The sequence below is a fragment of the Nilaparvata lugens genome, chromosome X, assembly GCF_014356525.2.
Source record: "Nilaparvata lugens isolate BPH chromosome X, ASM1435652v1, whole genome shotgun sequence".
Classification (NCBI taxonomy): domain Eukaryota; kingdom Metazoa; phylum Arthropoda; class Insecta; order Hemiptera; family Delphacidae; genus Nilaparvata; species Nilaparvata lugens.
The window spans coordinates 94,057,448-94,074,651 of NC_052518.1; the positions used below are offsets into that span (position 1 = coordinate 94,057,448).

General features: G+C 34.4%; 1 protein-coding gene across 1 annotated transcript in view; it reads right to left on the bottom strand.

The window, feature by feature from the left end:
* The window catches only part of LOC111044752 (WASH complex subunit 4), a 156,063-nt gene extending 139,059 nt beyond the window's left edge, over nucleotides 1-17,004 (bottom strand). The window contains exons 1-8 of the mRNA XM_022329972.2: nucleotides 16,625-17,004; nucleotides 12,629-12,753; nucleotides 11,456-11,621; nucleotides 8,982-9,160; nucleotides 5,879-6,103; nucleotides 4,533-4,766; nucleotides 3,147-3,335; nucleotides 1,509-1,598 (exon numbers count right to left, since the gene is read on the bottom strand). Of these exons, the coding sequence (XP_022185664.2) occupies nucleotides 1,509-1,598; nucleotides 3,147-3,335; nucleotides 4,533-4,766; nucleotides 5,879-6,103; nucleotides 8,982-9,160; nucleotides 11,456-11,621; nucleotides 12,629-12,753; nucleotides 16,625-16,670 (1,254 nt within the window). The 5' untranslated portion in view covers nucleotides 16,671-17,004. The remainder of the gene's footprint in view (nucleotides 1-1,508; nucleotides 1,599-3,146; nucleotides 3,336-4,532; nucleotides 4,767-5,878; nucleotides 6,104-8,981; nucleotides 9,161-11,455; nucleotides 11,622-12,628; nucleotides 12,754-16,624) is intronic.
* Nucleotides 17,005-17,204: the final 200 nt, after the last annotated feature.

Sequence of the window (17,204 nt, forward strand, 5' to 3'; positions counted from 1 at the left end):
AGTATTTTCATATTGGAATTTATATCTGTGAAATTATGGCCTGAATCTATCAGCAAATGCCGACTTTTGTGTATTATTTTTAGACTTTAGTGCTTGGATGTGTTCTCGAAACCTAATCAAAATTTACAGTCCTAGTTTATAAAATCATACAGTAACATATGATCAAAAATAAGAATCTTCCAGCAGTATTTATATATTTACTTCATATCACTTGAAAATTGCATCAATGTTGAAACATGTTGTGATTAAATAATTCAAAAAAGGGTACTAAGAATTTCATTTTCATTTTTATTCATATTACAAGTAGCCCTATACAAAAAAGAGACAATATCATAGATTAACCTGTGAAGATTGTTGACATGTTGAGCAGCCTGCATATTATAATTCTCATAAAACTTGGGAAACATGATAGTGCATGAGCTGATATAAAAACGATTTAGTTAAAAACAAATATGTGTTCTGAATATATTTATTAATTTTTATTCTTATACAGAGTGGCACAGAATAACGAGAACTTTTTAAAACGCCATAGAACATTAGTGGGAAGGGCAAAAAAGATTTTATTCAAACTAAAGTAAAGTTCAAGACTTGCCATTTGAGAATTATTAATAACATCTACCACTTTTTGACAATCACTTCTTCGAAATAGCTTCCTCCTGCACGAATGCACCCTTGAAATCTGTGTTGACTATTCCTCATTGATCGCTGCAACATCTCATCAGGGATATTGCGGAATTCATTTTGAATTCTGTTTTAATTTTTAATTAATTCAAAATTATTTATGAGATTGTGAGCGAAATCCACTCTGCATGGCATTCAATGGCAACTGTGTAATAGTATTGTAACTGAGTATTGTTTAGTAACCGTGTAATTTCACGATTAGGTTGCGTTTCCTGGACCCATGATCTGTCCACTTACGATTTTCTGTTTGTGGCGCTATCTCAAATCATACGTTTTCACAACTTGACCAATAACTGTGGTTGAATCATAACAGACAATTCAAAACGAAATTAACAATATCCCAGCTGAAATGTTGCAGCAATCGTTCAGGAATCTCAACACAGATTTCAAGAGTGCATACGTGCAGGAGGAAGCCATCTTGAAGAAGTAACTGTCAAAAAGTGATAGATGTTACAAATAATTCTCAAATGGCAAGCCTTGAACTTTACATTAGTTTGAATAAAATCATTTTTGCTCTTCCCAGTAATGTTTTTAAAAGTTCCCGTTATTCTGTGCCACCCTGTATAATTGCCACATTATATCAAATTTAGAGTTTTACTCAAATGAATGTTGGTGATACGACAATGCCTGGTTACCACGTAAATCATAAATTAGAGATTCATACAAAAGTAATAGAATTCTACTAGAGACATAACAAATAATCATCAACACCACGATGATTAGTATTATGCAAGGTATAAACCTGTCTACAATAGATTTGGAATTTAGGACATGGTCATTATTTTATTGAAATAAACGTTGGGTACCTGCAGGTAGAATACACTTACTTGAAGTAGCATGTCAGTGAGATGAGTGTAATCCATAGAGTTGATGATTTGTTTCAAAATAATTTCAAAGTTATTGATCCATTTGCATGTCTGAAAAAATAGGAATGGAATTAATAGTCAAAAGTGGGGAAGAATCAAACATATTCATAGACAACAAAAATTAATAATAGGGGTTTAAAACCTTACAAAGTGAATGAGATTGTTAAAGATCTTGTCCACTATTTCAGAAAATGTATTGTAAAATATTGGACAAAATTTGACTGACTTTGTAGCGATTTGAACACGCATTTAAATTCTATCAGAGAATTAGATGATATCGATTGTGGAATGGGATTGAATAACGTGAAAATGTAATGTGTTTCTAATAATTTGGAGGTTGAGAGAGTTTCAAGAGAGATAATAACATTACGAGGCAATATAATTGCATCATCAATCTTGTCTAATATCTGATAAGTTTTCTACAAGATTTTACAAGAATTTCAAGTATATTTAAGTCATGCACTATACAACCAGATTTTGCAATTAAAGTCTGCAATCAGATGATAATTGTATTAATTCAAATTTGAGACATCCCTAGGCATAAACTCGGTATGGAAGATGTGGGGCATCTCTTAATCACTCCTGCTTGCGATTGTGAGAAGCTAGACAAACAATGAATCCTATCTGAGTATACGATCCTATCAAGGCAATTTAGATCCGCAACTCCACAAGCAATAGTTTATATGATTGACCTCGACATTCAAGTTTAGAGTGATTTGTTCCTTGTTTCTTTCTGCAGTCTATAAATTCATTTTTGTATCTCATAGATAGTTTAATAGTTTAATCATAGAAAATCACTAGTACTAGGATATTCAGTTGTAATAAACATGTATAGTCTTTATAGTCAGGAGAAATATAATATCTTATTACTCATTTCTTAGCTACTAAAGATAATTGAAGAATATGCTCAAAATGTAAACCTCTTGAAGTTATATACACTTTGACTCTTTTCAACATAATATTCATGTTCTATGGTAGAATTTATGTTCATAAGTCGACTGGAATCCACACAGAATGTTTTACAGCTCGAGTATAATCAACTCGCAATGCCATGTGTATACCGAAAGATTAGGGCTAACAACTTCGTGCGATAAAACAAAATTGATTTGGGCTGTAGTATAAATTTGAAAAGAGACAGTTTTTGACATAAGCCTGTTGTGCCTTCTCATATAAGTGTAATACCATAGTCACCTCTATTAAAAGGCCCTGGTCTACAATATTGCAACGTCGCAGTGTATGCCTAGAATTTAATACATGATTGGTAAAAAAAGATATCAGCTGGTATTTTTTGAAATCTTTTTCACCAATCATGTATTAGATTATAGACCTACACTGCGACGTTGCAATATCGCAGGCCAGGGCCTTGTATTAGAGGTGGCTGTGGTAATACTTACACATGACTAAATAGATAGAATTTTCCTTCATCAGAAATAAATTAACACACACTTGAAATAGGGCAACAGGACTAAAAAGCCACTCTGTATTAATTATACATCCCTGATTTGAACGTCTGCTATTGAAATACTGGAAAATGGAGAAATATTGGAGGCGAAAGATTAAATATTGGAGGGAGATTAAAGGCGAAAGATAAATATTTACCAAAGCAGAGTACATGGCTAATTCCTTTGCCAAATTACTTGTAGTTTGTGTGATGAATGTTTGTCTGCCACTAGCAACAGATTCTATAGTCTTTTTGTCCAGCATCTGTTTCGTAATATGTTGCAAATTTCTGACAAGAAACACATCTGGCAACCAGAGGATTGTTCCACAAAGAGCGGCTGCATGATGCTGCAAAATATAAGTACTTCATTGTCTTTTTTCTTTAGGGCTACTTTTAATATAAATAAAAATATAAATCTCAGTAACTTTTTAAATTATTTTGTCACAACATGTTTCCGACATTAATGCAATTTTCAAGTCATTGGCATTAATGAGATTTATATTTTTATTTAATTACTTCATTATATGAACCATTGATAATATTGGTTTCAATATTATACTCGGATTACACAATAACTAACGACAAATAATTAGATAGGATGTAGATGCTGATATTAAGACCCTTTATTGATGAATACTATGAAGGTGTCAGCTAAAGTTATGAATACAAAAGGACTTTACAGCTGAAATTTAAATTGGATCACAAGATGGAGTATTGCAGCATCATCATTACCTTTATGTACAAGTTAAAATATGTAATAAAACAAACTTCATTAAACATACAGACAAAACTATGAAACTTTAAAATGTCATCAAGAATATAACGATGTTAATTTTTATATGATAAGATTTTTTCTTCTAAGGTTTTCATCCTAACTTGAACTATTGGTAATTATTAAACTTTAAGAAGCGCTTCTTTCATTTTTACAATATTAATTTAATTTAATTCAAATCTCTTTATTCAACTATTTTTTCAAGTCTAGACGCGTTTCTGGGCGCTGGGTCCCATCTTCCTACATATCCACCATTCCTTAACCCCGACAAGATTTACAAGTTTCAGTATTAAAGAACTTCTTGCCTGCTGAAGATGGAGCTTGAAACCCAAAATCGCGTCCAGACTTACCAAATTGAAATTACTATTCTGAAGGTGAAATGAGTGCTTCATAAAGTTTGATAACAGTATTATCCTAAAAATTTGAGTGAGAATATGAAAAAAATTGAAAGTAAAATAATTTCAAACTCTTCACTTGACTGGGCTACTTTTTTACAAATTAATAAAAACAATATGGAAACCTGTAGTACCCTTTATTATTTAAAACTTTAGAATATTACAACGACTAGTTTCGACCATAACTTAAACTTAACTTAGATGACCATAGCTTAAACTGAAAATGAAAAAAACATTCAACTTGAAAATGACCTAAGTTATGGTCGAAACTAGTCGTAATATTTTAAAATTTTAAATAAGAAATGGTACTACAAGTTTTCATATTGTTTTTATTAATCTGAAATAATTTAAAATTAATTAATTTAAATAAAAATTACCTTCTTGCTCACTTCCCAGAACAGCTTGAATAATTTCTTATCAGTCCCACCGAATAAAGATATGCTGAATACATAAGTTGCAAACACTTCTACTGATCTGTGTTGAGTGACCATATCAGAAGGCCGGCTGTCGAGTTTATTGAGAGAATTTTTCAAATAACTGTTGAACTTTTCTGCAAGTTGCGAATTTTTTTGTACATTCAACTTCCCATCCGACAGCAAGTTTTGACATTTCTGAAATTGAATCAGCATATTAGTGAAAAATACATGTTTACTAGGTGGCCCGGCAAACTTCGTACCGCTAAATAGTTAAATGCATCTTATGACAAATTTTAGCTGGATGCACACCTGAGGAGATAATTTTCCAACTGCAAAATAAATAATTTACTAAAAATGAATCAATTCTGAACACCGAAAACAGCACAATTATTCGAAACAAAGCAATGTCTTTAGAGCATGTAAGTCTTTAACCGAAGGCCGCACAGCTGGATGGTTACACACAGAACAGTCAATTTGTTTTTAGTCGGGGTTTGTTTTTAGCAGCACACACTTTTGTCTACTATCTACCGACGGCTGTTGTATGACGCAATGATTATAACAGCTGATTTTTATTTCTGTGTGAGGCAAGCTCACAAATCTTCTCCCATAAGGATTACATGTAAACTTGTGGATTGCATACAGGAAAAACGGGAATGATTTAGATCTCCAAATCCTGCACATAGATTCTAAAAATATCAATCTCGTGCACCTCGAAGACCAAATTTCAATTTTCCTTCTAGATTTTTTAGAATTAATGTCCAAATCTCATTCATGGGACATGAAATTTCATACTGCATACATTGTTGTAAAATATGATTGTATGAAGTAAGCTCATAGAGAAATTGATACACTGGTAGCAATGTGTAGCAATAATGTGTTTCGATACAGGAGTTTTGATACAAATGATGGCAGCCTATTAAATTTATCAATGATAATGATACGATGTTACAGGACATATACATATCACAGGACAAAGCAACGTACGGGATAGGAAATTCACGAATGACGCATCATTGTCTGAACCACTGGGCTGATTAACTTGAAATTTTGCTTATATATTCTTCATTTACCGAGGATGGTTATATGCCTATTTTCAATTCTTCAAAATTTCAGTAGGTCACGTTTTCAGTTTGTCAAGTTTTCTTTTGGACCCTTGCGGAGAACGGGTTACCTGCTAGTCCTCAATAATGCAATTCAACTGAAATTAAACTTTCATAGAATGGTGGAAATGACCGTTGACTTGAAGTCTAAAAAAATAAGTAAACCTAAAATTCGGTTAAGCAACATTAATTTCATCACATACTTACAGAGAAGCACTTTCCAGAGAAGAGATTATCATCTATTTCACCCAGAAATTTATTCAAACGCTTCAGTTCTTCAGCATTAAATGCAAACTTGGAATGATTGTGAATCGCTGAAGCCACTGAATGTCTGTAAAGCGTCCAATGAGATGACAGAGTGTTCTGATTGGCAAAAATCTCATCTACCAATACCAGAAGGTACAAAAGTTTTCCAAGTGAGTCCAACAGAGTCTGAAATTCACGAAGAAATATTGAAAATTAACAAGCAAGAGTTGAACCACATTCACAGCTACACTCCAAACGAATATCATCACTGCTGACTCAGCACCATTCAAGACATTGATGTTACTGACAGTTTGAAGTGAAATTCACTAGGCAATATTTGAAAGACCTGTTAAGTGGTAAACACCTAGTATATTCTCCAATGTAATTTGCTGTTAATTATCTCAGCGGCCAGTTGCTGGTGACATATCAAATCAAATCAATTTTTATTGTTTACATTATTTGTGACATAAAAATCATCAGTAAAAGAACTTTTCTTCAGTAATAAACTTTGATATAGGATGCAGATGACTTCCACCACGAAAAATTAGTTATAGCTTAAATATTGAATACTTAAATATTTGTATGATATGACCATCCAAATTGTGTAAGTGTAAGCCTTCGATTCTTACATACTTTCTTTCAATCTTCGAGCCAACATCTAAATACATACATTTAAAGGAAGTTGATAAGAATTACTTCATACGAATATGTAATACCGAGTGATTGAAAAAGGACTTAACAACTTTGAAAATTCATATGAATCTTATTAAACAATGTACACAGCTGGTTGCAGTGTTGTTTTAAACGAAAACACTCAAAGTTTTTTCGCCTTAAACTGAAGATGTTTTATGTGACTTCCGTTGGTTATCCTGCAGACATCCCATCGATAGTCGATTTCTTCGCAGACTCGCACTAGCATTTCAGGCGTAACTTGATCAACAGCTGCGCAAATCCTTGCTCTAAGTTCAGGTAGAGTGGATGGCAAAGGAGTTATATACATCATATATTTTATAAAACCCCTCAAGAAAAAATCCAGCGGTGTTAGGTCTGGGGAACGAGGGGGCCATGCAATTGGCGCATTACAGCCAATCCACTGATTTGGAAAGCGGTCATTAAGAAAATCGCGGACGGCAGTCAGACAGTGTGGTGGTGCGCCATCTTGCATAAAGAAAACATTTCGTTCTTGGTCATCCTCATCGATCTTCTTCTTTTTCTCTTCTTCTTCTCTGTCTCTCCCCACTATGCCTTTACAGCGTTGGGGTAGCCTCGACCCAGTTCTTCCATACCCGTCTGTCCATCGCCATTCTTCTCATCTCCGGAACAGTCTTCCCTCTTCTCCTTCCAATCTCCTCAATTCTGTCATATCTCTTCATTTCTTCCACCATCTCCACCTCCTTTCCTGTAAGCGTTCTTACGTTCCATGTCCCGAATCTGATAAAGTGGCTTGTCCGTTTATTAATCCGTAAATTCCTGTCCCGTCCGAGGCTAGTTGTAGTACTTTGAATCCGATGTAAACCGACGTGTGGGGGATTAGCCCAACGACGTCTTCTTTGGAGCACTTCTTTGTCTGACTCCTATCCTTCGACCTGTCCGGCTTGGGTGGCCCTACTGGTAGTTACACTACCGCCGGTATAGCTCTCCGGGTCACGGGAGTACACAAGCCCCTCCACCACGACCAGGTGTTGTGCTCCCCAGGAGGGGCCTCATCGATCTGTGGTATCAAACATTTTTGCAACATATCAAGGTACACTATGCCGTTTTTCAAACCAAAACACACAGCTAGCACGCTCGGGTCCAGTGAAGGCAGCCATCTTTGACGTACTGCCGCTAGCGCTTGTGCAGCGCGACCAGGCACTAGCGGACTACGCGAGTCAATACTTGGAGTGTTTTCGTTTAAAACAACACCGCAACCAGCTATGTAACTTGTTTAATAAGATTTATATGAATTTTCAAAGTTGTAAAGTCCTTTTTGAATCACTCGGTATTAAGTAATGATAAAACGGGTGATGATATTTCAAATTGTACAGTATTCCATTTTTTCGTTATTTGCGTTTATTATCAATAATTATAAAATATCGTATAATATCAACATATTGGCATTTAAAAGAGAACCCCTACTCCCTAAGGGTATTATCCTAACCTACCTCATATCAGTCTTTAGGGTGTGATCATAATGAATGCGTATTATGTGCAAGTGCACATCAAATCATGCATGAGCCAAAAAACAACATTTCAAAAGAAGCATTAAAACACAGTGACTTGCATGTAGCTGCTCACACTGAACGCAACCAGCAAGTGCAAGCGTTCAGTGTGAGTGTTTCTATTGCTCTTTCCAGATTTTATTTCTCATCTGCGAGCTTGATCATACATAACCAAGCTTGCACTTGCACATATACGCAATCAATGTAATAATACCCTAATTTTTCCTGTTACATTTATAACATAATTAAACAGAACTTCGACTGTGTTACTGTCAATATTGTAGAACCGTTCCATAATTAAATAAAAACACACATACTTATGTTGTCAAATTGTACACAGTTTTATTTGGTACAGGACCATGGTTTCGTAACTACATAGGTCACATTTTCAAGCTGACTGTTTTTCACATTTTCAATCAGCTTGAAAATGTGACGTGTGTGGTCACGAAACCATGGTCCTGTACCAAATAAAACTGTGTACAATTTGACAACATAAGTATGTGTGTTTTTATTTAATTAAACAGAACCTTTCACGTAATGTTCGTCTAATTTTATAGGCAAGATAATTTGATACCTAACCAATCTGAGGAACTCCCGATAAAACTAATGTGAATATCTTACAGTTTAAATCGAATTCTATGAAAGAATTCTATTCCAATGAAATGTGATCTATTCACATAACTTGAATGCATCTATTGAACGTTTTTATTTTTCCCAGCACTAGAATATGTGCAAGTGTAGAAATAAATTGATGTTAAGAGCAATTAAGTTATGGAAGATGGATGGATTTGAAATGTATTATTATTACTACTGATACATAATTTTATATCGTGGGAAAGTTTCGTATCTAATTTGATAAATACCGGCATGTGTGAATCAACAACTGTTAGGAGCTCCTTAGATGAGATGAATGCAGTTATCTGCTGAACTATTTGCACAATCAAAGTGTGAGCCCTCCAAGTGATTGACATCAACTCCTCAAGTTTGGGCAGTAGCTTGCTCACCATCATTTCGGCCTCCTCCTGGGGTACATCCTCCTCACCTGCAATAAAACCATGACTTCAAAACAAATTTCTACTTTCTGTAAACAATTTCAATTTTTCAGTAGGTTGACTGATATACATCAATCCATCAATCATTTATTTATTCTGACAAAAGAAAAAACATGAGTTATTTGAATGAAAACCAAAAAAATTAACTTTAAGATGAAGAAACTCTTTCTCCATAATAATTAATTTATTCTGACAAAAGGAAAAACATGAGTTATTTGAATGAAAACCAAAAAAAAACTTTAAGATGAAGAAACTCTTTCTCCATAATAATTAATCAAAATCAAATAGTTTTATTATTAGTTCTTGAGAAAGTACTCATACACATAGGAGTTGCTATCCTAATCAAATACATAATACATTATTGATTAAAAGAACAAATAATCAAAACACGAACATTACAAAAAATCCTGCTACGATAATAAAATAACAATATACAAAATTAACATTAGAAATTACAAAAAATACACAAATAGTTTGAAAAATAATTCCATAGAAATTTCCAGATATATCAATAACAAAATTTACCGACAATGTGATGTTAAATTAGGAATTTTGTAGCTACATTAATGTGTGAGAATTCTAAGGTATAAATTATTACCAACATAAATATACGAAATTTAATATGTGAGAAACTATAAAAACAAGTAATAAAATGACCAGTAAATTCGTGAATGACTAGAAAAGAGTTAATTTTAACAAGCAATCTTTGAAACAAAGATTATTAATAGATAATAGTTGCAATTATTGAAATAACTTGTAATTATAGTCCGAGAGACATTACTTCAACATAAGGATGGGAAACCAAGAAACCGATTACTCCTTCCACAGTTTGTAGCATGGACAGAGTAGTGGAGAGGAGTAAGCATGCCGCTCACAATTGGGTGCTGACACAAAAGTAGGGAGAACGCTGTTAGGTAGTGGCAATGATCAGTGAAGGAAAGAGCATTGAACCTCTCTGTCTTCGAGAGAGAGCCGTGTAAAAAGTAATATATCTCGGACTATAAAGTACAAGAGGTATTGGAATGGTGCAATATAAGTGACTATGAAAATTTAAAGTTTTCAGGTGAAATAAAAGCGATATTGTCAGTTCCACATAATTTATTTGAGTCAAATAATTTATGATTGGCTCAAATAAATTATGTGGAAATGACAATATCACTTTTATTTCACCTTAATTTAGAGAAATTTCACATCTCTGTTCTTAGTGTAAATTTTATTTAGAGTTTTCTTAGTTACTATGGATTTCTATCACATCACCACTTTCACTATTAAGGTGGGCCGTCCACTAGAACCGTTTTCGTCTAAACTAGCATCAGCCGTAAACTACCGAGCTCGTCCGAATGATCCCCCAACAAAGAAAGAATAGATGCTCGTCCATTGCAACCGGTTCATACGGCCGTGCAAGGCCAATTTTACGATCCGAATTGAATGGGGTTTTCCGGCTATATCCGACCGAACTAACTAGTCGAGCTGAGACAACAAAGTGTTCCTAACCTAAAATTGTTTCACAGTCTTGTTTGTTTTTGTTTCTTGAAGTTGTTCTGCTTTATAAAGTTGTAACTATGGACAGTGATAAGTTGATAAGTTTGGTTCAAGAGCATGTTACATTGTGAGATATGCGAGACAAAAGATATCATATTTGGCCGAATTAACGGCCGGCAGATTCGTCCGATCCAACGGCCGAACGGATCGGTTGAATACGGTTCCAGTGGACGGCTACCTTAAACCTACACAAAGAATTTTAGTGGATTTCATAGGACACCTTAGTTGTCATGTTTCTTTTTCCACTGCCTTCTTTAGTAGATAGTTGTGATTCAAGTCATCCCAGTACATCTGATATAATATTAATAGTTGACTATTGTTAATAATTATCAATCCAATCTCGAATTTATTTTTCTCGTCGAGAATTTATACCTTAAGCCTTATACCTTTATATCATTGAATAATATTAAATATTATAAATTCTTAAATATTATATTATTCTTAAATATTATTTAATATCACAAATATATGAATTTAAATTTATGAGTAATATATGAAGGAGCCAATCATAATATTTAAGAATAATATAATATTTAAGAATTATACCTTTATATCATTAAATATCAATTTTCATATTTGAGATTAGTATGTCATTATATTTCTACATAACTTATTACAAATATTCCTGGAAATTGGGCAATGTTTCACAGTTAGAAAAGGATGGAGTTATCTGTTTTGTCTGAAAAGGAAGTACAATATAATTGTAAATTGATCTCACAGGAGTTAAAAGACGTCCAACTTACAACGTTCACCGTAGAAGAGTATATGTTGGATAACATTTTTTTCCGCATGCTCATACAAATCGTCCACGTCTAGTATGAGAGTTGAAAACACAACAACAACCTTGTCCAGGACTTTATTGCTGCTGTCAACAATAGCCAATAACGAGGCATCTTCTCGAGGTTGCCACTGAAAACAAAGATACTCAGTAAATTCTATTTCATGATCAATGTGGATTTTACGAGCATTTCCATACTTTTTCGAGGGTTATACCCAATCTAGTTCAAAGGAATGAAGATGAAAGATAATGACAGATGTTGTAGATGTTCTCCAAACATCACTGGAAGTGTTCTTACTCTTTTATTGATTCAATGATACACAATTATTTCTTAAAATACGTAATTTAGTGGAGGATCAAAATGCGCAGCCCAAAACTGTTCCTCCCCCGAATTTTGATCCACTAGAAAAGTCCAGAAGATAGGTTATGTTTTCTCCACTTTATAAAATTTTGAATGTAAATAGCTGAATTATAATTAAAATTATGTATAAACTATAATAAGTTTGAAGTAAATACTTGATAATGTTCCCAAGATACAATAATTTATTCCTTGTTATTATTTATATTGAACATGTTGAAAATTGTCTCTTTTTAATTACTATTTATATCTGATGAGTTGTGTGATGATTGGTTGATGTGGTGTATTTTGTTCTAAACTGATGTAAACACTAAACAATTTGAATTTGAATGTCAACTGTGCTGGCCAATGAGAGCGATCACTTAGTGCCAAGCCACACAAGGCGATTTTTTAGTTGGCGCAACAGAACAGAAAGCTCTCCGATTGGATTACTTCTTACCCAGCCAATCAGAGAGCTTCCTGTCCAGTCGTGCCAACTGAAAAACGCCTCGTGTGGCTTGGCCCTTATACGAGCGCTTGTCACTTGCATTTGAAAACAAAAAATGATGGAACACTTTGAGACCTTAAATGAAAACTAGACTTTCTATCTATAATACCTTCTAAGTTGATTAGAATGTACAGAATAATAACTAATTGATAAAAACAATATGAAAACTTGTAGTACCCCTTATTATTAAAAACTTAGCCCATTCAAGTGGAGTGTTTTTAGAATAATAACTGTACTTATAATATTCAAGGATAACTTTACCTATATTATATAACAAGTATATTTTGATTCACCTTAGTTCCGAGTAGATTTCTCAAAGGGTCTAATCTTGTCCATGATTCTTTTTGTTTGTGTAAATATTTGCTGTGATCTTCAACAAATCGCCCATAGCTTCTGAGAACTGCTTCTGCTACAGAATCTGGAACATATTGATATTAAATAAAAATGTTGAGAAATTGTCAAAATTATTGTATTATAGAAATTATCAAATAATTACCAGAATATCAACTACACAATAAACATATTGACAATTTATTCGTCAGTAAAGTTTTTATTACAAGGGAATAAAAATTATGCTAAAATGTCTCGCTGTCTTTCTTATCCACTTATTGGTTTTGGAAGATTAGAACTGAAATTCAAGATTGTCATCTTACTGACGAAACTAATTGTATCAATGAACGCATATCCCTGAGCCATCTCAAATCAATCGAATTTTTCTATCATTTACTCAATCTAGGAGTAAAGTATATCGATTTATAAGCTATGTACAGTAACATGAACCTCCATCACAAATTGAAGGATTTAGGCTTGAATTACAATGACATTGAGTCACCAGTCTCGGCAACCATTGGGTGGCCAAGCAACGGGGAGTCCAGGGAGATTGGTGTCTCACTCAGGTAGCCAGTCCGGCAGTCAATTACTGGTTGCTGGCGAACCAATGGAGGCCTAAGGTATGCGCACACCGATGCGAACAAATTCGTTGCGGAATTTTCAAGAATTCAGACTGCGGTTTCCAGACGAAATTTTCGTTGCGAAATATTTGGGCACGCACACTGGGAAGCGAAATAATCGCAATGTGGAGAATAATCGAGTTGACTTATGTTGTTTACAAGGCAGACGAAACTAGTGTAGTTCCAGAACTCGCCACAAAATTCGCAACACGAGAAAGCGCTGCAAATGCTGCGAATTATTCGCAACGCAATGGTTTGCGCCAGCACATACACCGCAGTGGTATTAAATTTCCGCACGGCAAGTTCTGCGAATTGGATTCGCACCGCAACAAAACTTTCGCGTTGGTGTGCGCCTGGTATTAGTGTAACACGAGCCTAAAGGTGCAATTCCTTGAGAGGCGTTTCGAAACGCGCAGCTATAAGCAGGCTTGTCTAAGCAAGCTTTAGGCAGGCTATAAGCAAGAACCTCGAGACGCAACATTACAGCCGTCACGGCTAGAGTACATAACCTTTAAACTCAGATTTGATGACTCAATGAATTTTTAAGTTGTATGAGAGTTATGCCAACAGATGGATTACCTATAAAAGTTGGCTATCATATTGTGTTTACGATTCATATCCAATGAATCATCGAATCTGATGAATTTATAGGTTATGTGCTCTAGCCGTGACGGCTGTAACGTTGAGTCTGGAGCTTCCTGCTTATAGCCGACAAGCCTACTTATAGCTGTACGACTCGAAACGGCGAAACGCCTCCAAGGAATAGCACCTTAACGGTGAGCACACAGAGACCGGTCATGCGTTCCGAATTATACGGTCACCTTCTTTTCATGTAGAAAATGTCGGCAGTCAAATAAAGTACAAGCGTTCTAGTTGAATTTCCCAATTAAATAAAAACAAGATAACTTACTCAGACAGAGATAGTATCTGTAGCTTCAGTATCACTTTAATAAAATGATAAGCGTTCCTCTGACGTGTTAATTCGAATATTAATTTTAGCTCAGAACGCCTGACCGCTCTCTATGTGCATACACCCAGGTTTCAATTTAGATAGCATACTGCAACCAAATAATTGAAACTATATGTTACCTCACTAGTCCAGGCAATGAATGCTCAAAGAACGGTTTAGAGGGAACAGTTTGGAAGACAATTTTTGACCCGCAGTTCTGTTTAGAGTAGTCAGGAGGTAAACATATCAAGGTGGTCCCCACCCCTACCAATTGTGCTAAGGGGGTGGGGGTGGTTCAAAGGGACTATTTTTTGGTTTCTCGCATATAACTCGAAAACTATGCATTTTACAGACATGACTATTCCATAAGAAATTAAAGCTTGAATAATTTCCTATAATATTGATCCTACAAATTCATCTATATCTCTCTCACCATTCGAGATATCCGCTCTAAAAGATGTGACATTTTTGAAAAAACACATTTTCCCTCAATTTTTTGCTATTTTTGCTCTTATAACTTTTTGAATATCAATTGGAAAAATCGATGCTGATCATGAGCTTATAGAGCATCAAATTCTCTTTAATTTAATGTATAATTTCACAAGTTTACGCACATCCCTACGACTGTTGCAGCAGCTTCAGTGTTGGGTGTGAGATCTTCAGTTATGCAAAAATAGACCAATTGACAAAGGAATTTGGAGAGAATGTTTTGAACACAATTTTTGACTTCGCAGCTTTGTTGAGACCAGTTAGGGGGTGAACATATTGAAAGTCTCCATCCCTATCCCTTGTGCTAAAGGGATGAGGGTGGTTTAAAAGTTGCATTTTTCAATGTTTTGCTTACACGCTCATATCTTGAGAAAAATGCATTCAACCGACATGACTAACTATTCACAAATGAAGCTTTTAATCCTATTTTTTGATGTTTCAGGGCCTAAGACTCTCCAACAATGCATCAAAAAAATGAATGCTCACCGTAGATTTGTAGAGCTTTGTTTTTTCTTTAATTTGATGTATTATTTCATTACTTAATGTTTTCCTTCGATTGTTATAGCGAATTCAATGTGGTGGGTGAAATTTTCAACTCTGCAACAAGTGTCAGCTTAGCAGTTCCACTTCTTCAATACACGGGTTAGAGATGCGTATTTTGGCTATGTTTGCCTCCCAACTAGTCTCCATTAAGCTAAGAAGGCAAAAATTGTGTACCATATGTTCCAGACTCAAATTTCATTGTCAAGTGATCAATTGTTAAAAAATAAAAATTTCACCCCCCACATTGAATCTGCTATAACAATCGAAAGAAAAAACATTAAGTAGTGAAATAATACATCAAATTAAAGAGAAAACAAAGCTCTACAAATCTACGGTGAGCATTCATTCTTTTATGCATTGTTGGAGAGTCGTAGGCCCTGAAACATCAAAAAATAGGATTAAAAGCTGTTATTTTAACAATTTCACACTTTTAAGAGCGTATAGCCTATCTCGGAAACTGTTGGAGATATCACAAATCACCACTGAACAAATATTGTAGAAAACGTATCAAGCTTCATTTGTGAATAGTTAGTCATGTCGGTTGAATGCATTTTTCTCAAGATATGAGCGTGTAAGCAAAACATTGAAAAATGCAACTTTTAAACCACCCTCATCCCTTTAGCACAAGGGATAGGGATGGAGACTTTTAATATGTTCACCCCCTAACTGGTCTCAACAAAGCTGCGAAGTCGAAAATTAAGTTCAAAACATTCTCTCCAAATTCCTTTGTCAATTGGTCTATTTTTGCATAACTGAAGATCTCACACCCAACACTGAAGCTGCTGCAACAGTCGTGGGGATGTGCGTAAACTTGTGAAATTATAAATCAAATTGAAGAGAATTTGAAGCTCTATAAGCTCATGATCAGCATGGATTTTTCCCATTAATATTCAAAAAGTTATAAGAGCAAAAATAGCAGAAAATTGAGGGAAAATGTGTTTTTTCAAAAATGTCACATCTTTTAGAGCGGATATCTCGAGAAGTGAGAGACTATAGGGAAAGTTGTAAGATCAATATTATAGGAAATTATGTAAGCTTCAATTTCTTATTGGATAGTCATGTCTGTAAAATGCATAGTTTTCTAGTTATATGCGAGGAACAAAAAACTTGTAGCTTTGAAACACCCCCCCCCCCCTTAGCATTGGGAGTAGTGGTGGGGACTTTTGATATGTTTACCTCCTCACTATCCTAAACAGAACTGCGGGGTCAGAAATTGTCTTACAAACTTTTGCCTCTATAACACTTCGTTGACTGGGCTACACATAGAGTGGATGGAATATTCTCTCTTGCTGTTCTAGCAATCGAGAAGCAACCTTTCTGGTTAGTCTATTCTATAAAACATCAAAAAGAGAACTTACTGTGCAGTGTATCCATGTTTTTCTCACCCATACCATCATACCACATTTTTGAAAGTTACTATGACCCTTGATTTGATTCAAAATATCAAAGAATTATCTTTGTAAAGTTTACATAACATAGCAAATCATGGTGAACTAGATAATAATATCGTGTCAAAAAGTTAGGTTATATTGTCTATTCAATATAGCCTATTTTCTATTTAATTCAGATTTTCATACCAGAATGTACACGTTTACTGATCCCATAGAAATAATTTTTGCTTTCAATAGTAAATTAATTCAGTGCTGATAGAATAAGTTTCATATGAATAAAAGTAGAAATTATAAAGAAGGAAAGATTTGAATTTGTGTGAATCAAAATCAAAACAGAGATCAGCTGAACAGAAGAAATTGCGATTCTCACTGCCATATCGATACTATCGATTTTACCACTTTGAAAAAGTACTTGATATTATTTCCATCAATGTTGATGTTTCAAATTTCAATATCAATAAAAAATTCAAGAAAGGAAAATTATCTACTTTTTGATCAATTTCCAAATTGTAATATTTATTTCAGTACTACAACAGCTGTTCAGATG